Genomic DNA, 4659 nt, shown 5'->3' with positions numbered 1-4659 from the left:
ACCTCCATCCCCTACGACCGCCCCGGGGCTGAGAGCTCTGCACGGATCTCACCTTCTTTGGCCTTTCGTGGTGGGATACGTGCTTCTCCTGAGCGGGGGACGTGGACCGACTCCGCCTCCCAGCAATGAAGGAGCTGCCTGCAGGGTGACGCGAGGTCTTCTGAGGTCAGCGGGGAAGGGGCGTCACGGAGAGCAGGGGTGGGGGTCAGGAACAGAGAGAGGAAATAGTTTTATAGAGCCCGGCTTTCACCGCTACGGTGAGCGACGCTACGGGAAACGAACGGTTCACAACACGCGGGACCGAATTCTGCATGCCCTGGATGTCCGCCCCTGCTCCTAACGCGGGGACCACCACCCTACAAATAAGAGCAATGGCAGCAGCAGGGCTGCTGAGATAAATCAGGCCTCCCGAGACACAGCATCCAGCCTTTGGTCTCATGTGGGGCTGTGGGGAAGGCCGCCCAGAGCCTGGGCACCAGCAGAACTCAGCATCAGCAGATCTGAGCTGCACTCACACCCAGCACTGAGGGTACCCGAAGGGCAGGGAAGGGATCCTGCAGCTTGGAGGGGAAGCTCGAGACATCAGTCAGTGTGTGACAGCGCTGATAAGCAGGGAGGGGAGTGGGCAAAGCCAGCAACAAAGAGCCACTGGGTCACACGCTGTATGGAGAGGTCAGGTTTCCTTTTTGCTGGAGGGGGGAGAGCAGGTGTCTGCTGAAGATGCAGAACAGGAAAAGCGTTCCTCTCCCTTTCCCCTCAGCCCTGTAATTAATAGGGGAAATCCTTTGCCTCAAATACCCCTCGAACCGTCCACAAATGACTCCGTGCCTCTTCTGGATTCTCCCCGCCCATAGGCAGAAGCTCAGGCCGCTCTGTTACACCTCCTGCTCCGGGTGCACGCTCCAGCTCCCTGCCTGCTCTCCTTCCCCACCTCCCGCTGTCCCATGCACCAAGTGCAGCGCTTCAGCACTTTCCTTCTAAGAGAAAACACCCCTCTGACTTCATGGGGCTTCCTTTTCAGCCATGCACGTGGGATCAGGGAAGCCAAAGCAGACAGAAGAACCTACAGTGTAGGATGAAGGCGACGCCTTACGCACGGCAGGAAGCCCCCATTGGAGGGATGAAGAAGCTCACCATCTTGTTGAAGTGGTACTTGCAGTAGCCACAGTACTTGACATTGTCGACTTCTAGGACTTCCTCCTCACACAGCAGGCCAGCCATCTGGGCACTGAAACGCACACAGTCAGGAGGAGGGGAGCAAGAACTGCCCGGCCAGACGACGCATCTCACAAAGGGGCAAACCACAGCTCAGGGTACCCGGGGACGGCGGCGAAGCCTCCCGCTTTGTTTGGCAAATAGTTTTCGGGGAAGCGGATGGGGAAGAAACGTTCGGACTGCTTTTAATGGCAATTTTTGCTTTTCTGAAGGGAGGCCCGGGTGAGCAGCAGCAGCTCCACCAGAAGACATACAAGGAACGCAGCCACACAAAGCTGGGAATCCCCGCGTCCCGCTGATGGGTAATGCTGTTTTCAGGCCGCGGGGGTGCACGAGGATATCAACCCTTAGCATCACATCATCTAGCTGATACTCTTGTCTGTGCTGCGCTGGAAAAGGAACATTCCTGCCTCGTGACTCATCTCTCCTCTCCTTGGATTCCACGCAGTCCTAGGGAAATCCCCAGCCCTCATTCTCACCGGGGAAGGCTTTGCTGAAACCTCAGCCTTCCTGGGGAAGTTCCCCTCGCAAAGAGACATCCCTCGCACAGAACGCGCGCGGGGCGATTCGCCCCCAGCCCCACGCCACCCCCGTGCTGCAGCCCCAAAGCCTCAGCAGCAAAACCAGCAGCTGGGGCTGCTCCGGGTGGGACCTCACCAGGTGACGTGGAAAGCTTGCCGGCAGCCGTGACGGTTACAGGCCATGCACGCTCCAGAGGCTGCTTTGCTCTCCCTGCCCTGCTCCTCACAGATGTAGCAGGTCTGCAGAATAAAAGAAAAGGAGTCTCACGGAGAGGCAGAGCGCTTCGCTCCCGCTGCTCTCCAGGAGACAAAGCCTTCAGGAGCTCGGGACCTCGTGCCCGGCCACCTCCCTCCTGCGGTGGAAGCCAGGGTTGTTTCTCAGTGGCGTGCACACAACTCATGCATCTCCTTTCTCAACCCCAACCAACAAGGGCACCCGATCAACACAGGGAGCAACAAACACGCAGCTCGGAGGAGCCGGGGCGCTGCGCAGGCTGCCAAGGAAAAGAGGGGAGCAGAAGTTCCTCGCAAGCAGGAGGAGCTGCTTTGTGAGCTCTTTTTCAAGAGAGCAGCGTACCTGGAGGTTAAAATAAGTACGACAGGAGACACGGAGGACGAAGAGAAGCCAGAAAGCGAGGCAGGGGGAGCAGGGTTGGGGCAGCGAGGGAGAGAGGTGGGCTTACCTTGTTGAAGCGGTCGTGCGGGACGTACTGCAGGACGATGGGCTCCATGGTCAGCACGTTGGCAAACTGCACCTCCGGGATGTACAGGGCACACACAACGTGGGCCCACCCTGGGGAAGCAAAGGCAGAGCCGTGGTAAACGTGCAGCAGCTCAGAAGAGTCCTCTGCAAAGACAGGGCTGCAGACAAGCACGGGAGGGAAAGAAGGAAGGGAATATAGGAAGGAAGCCAACTTGAGTTAGATATTAGATTTGAAACAGTGCTTGTTGTAACTTGGTTAAGGAATCAGATCCTTTGTGGGAGGAAGACAGGCAGATACCGACTGCAGACAAAAGGAGAAAGCAGAGATTTCTTTGGGAAAAGCAACGCCCAGCGCTCAGTGCCCTTCAAAGCACCCTGAGGACTCAGGACCCAGCGCTGCAGATCTAACCAAGCCCAGGGAGAGCATCCCAACAGCAAGTGATGCTGATGGGGCAAGCTTGAGGCGTAGTCCCATGCCAGTGGGAACAAAGCTCCCTTTATTGGCTCCTACCCGTGGCCAAAGAAGGCTCTTTTTCACCAAGCCAAGCGAGATTACAATCTAAAGCCACCAAGACACTTCCCAAGTCAGATGTGTAAGCTGAAATTCCATCTGGTCGGGACAGAACTGAGAAAGCTTGAAGGTCAGGAGCCTTTGGGGGCTGATCCATACTGGCATGCTGACTGCACTGACTGAAATTAGCCAGAATGAGAGAGCATTCTCGTGGATGGGCAGAACCAGGCTCACGATTACAGAATCACACAGCACTCCAAGCACTCGGGCTGTGTAACTCTGTGCTCCTAACACCTCTTGTGTCTCTCTACGCAGACCTGCCCAAACCACATCATAACACAGCAGGAAGGAGACGCTACGCGGTTACAAAGCAATCCCCCAGCGTGGTACTCCTACTACTGCACCAAGGTTCTCAGCATTGACAACCAGCTCTAACAGACACCTTGACCGGGGCTTGGGGCTTCTTCTCTAAATATTATTCTCTATCAGAAGAAAGACCCCCCCCGACCAACATCAAGGTGCACAGGAGGCAGGTAGAGAAGGCTTTCTGAAAAACAAGAATGGGCAGAATGCTCCCATCCCTCGGGAGCCTCCAGCTTCCCCTTGCTGGTGATGCAGGCTCAGAGCAGAACTGTTTTGCAGCCAGGATTGCTGCCGGGACCCCAAGGCACCACGCAGAGCAACTCACCTCCGTTGTCGGTCCGTTTCAGGGCTCCATCTTTGTGGGGACACAGCTCGCATCTCTTGAAATTAAGCAGAAACAACAAGTTTAATCTGACCCCCCCCCGGGGCACGGGGCCGGGAAAAGAGGTGGTTCGTTGGGAACGCGCTACTGAAAGATGGGGCTGATTTCAAAGAGAGGAAATTGGAGGAAGAGCTGAGAGCGGTTTGGGTACAAAAAGAGACTGAGCTGTGTCAGACACGGTGCTGTGTGACAAGGACAGGTTTAAGCCCCCACCCGAGGGCCACAGGCAGCTCTTGACTTTCATGGGGCTTTTCAAAAAAAGAAGTTTTAGCCCTTGCGGTCGCGAAGTAAAACTGAAAACCGTGACTCAGAGAGCAAAAGGCAAATAAGCAGAAGCCATTATCTATCTTTGCCTCTTTCCTTCCTTCCTTTTCTCTTTCTCTTGCGATATTTTTTTCCAGCCAGTCTCGTGACCGGGGCTGTCGTAACACTTCCAGCAGCTGGGCACCGGGAGCCACTGATTGCCCAGCACCACGGCCCAGCCCTGCTCACTGCTGTCTGCTCTGGGGCCTTGGTTTCCACGTGCAGGTGTGCACCGGGGCAATTTGGGGGCACGCTGCAACACACAGGGGGCCCTCTCCCAGCCCTGTGATGCGCAGCCCTTCTCCATCCCTAGCGGAAACACCAGATTTGTTAAAAAAAAAAAAAATAACAGCAACAAAAAAGAACAACTAAGAACGGTGTGGGTTTTTTTTTGTTTTTTTTTTTTTTTTCTTTTCTCTGTGCTTCATCAGAAAGTTTTGAAATGAGCTGCCAGGCATCGCAGTGGGATGGCAGCTGTACTGCCAGGAGCACGGTGTGCAGCAGGGCACGTGCCATGAGAAGCACCCAGCGAGAGCAGCCCTCCAGCATGAGTATTGCTGCTCACACACCCCCAAAGACCTTCCACAGAGGTGGGCATCCTCACCCACCCCCAAAGACCTTCCATAGAGGTGGGCATCCTCACCCACCCCCAAAGACCTTC

General features: G+C 55.7%; 1 protein-coding gene across 4 annotated transcripts in view; it reads right to left on the bottom strand.

Annotated features, from left to right (window-relative positions):
• Positions 1-4659, bottom strand: part of MLLT6 (MLLT6, PHD finger containing) — a 46136-nt gene that overhangs the window by 35452 nt on the left and 6025 nt on the right. Inside the window, exons 2-6 of one of the 4 annotated variants that reach the window (XM_021378132.1) lie at positions 3639-3693; positions 2420-2529; positions 1873-1976; positions 1135-1228; positions 53-160 (exon numbers count right to left, since the gene is read on the bottom strand). In XM_021378132.1, the coding sequence (XP_021233807.1) occupies positions 53-160; positions 1135-1228; positions 1873-1976; positions 2420-2529; positions 3639-3693 (471 nt within the window). Of the gene's footprint in view, positions 1-52; positions 161-1134; positions 1229-1872; positions 1977-2419; positions 2530-3638; positions 4656-4659 lie in introns of all 4 variants that reach the window. The other 3 variants (XM_021378133.1, XM_021378134.1, XM_021378135.1) reach the window with 3 other exon arrangements.

Source organism: Numida meleagris, chromosome 26 (genome assembly GCF_002078875.1).
Source record: "Numida meleagris isolate 19003 breed g44 Domestic line chromosome 26, NumMel1.0, whole genome shotgun sequence".
Classification (NCBI taxonomy): Eukaryota; Metazoa; Chordata; class Aves; order Galliformes; family Numididae; genus Numida; species Numida meleagris.
Note: the sequence above shows the minus strand (reverse complement) of the source record. Positions and strands in the feature narration are given on the sequence as shown.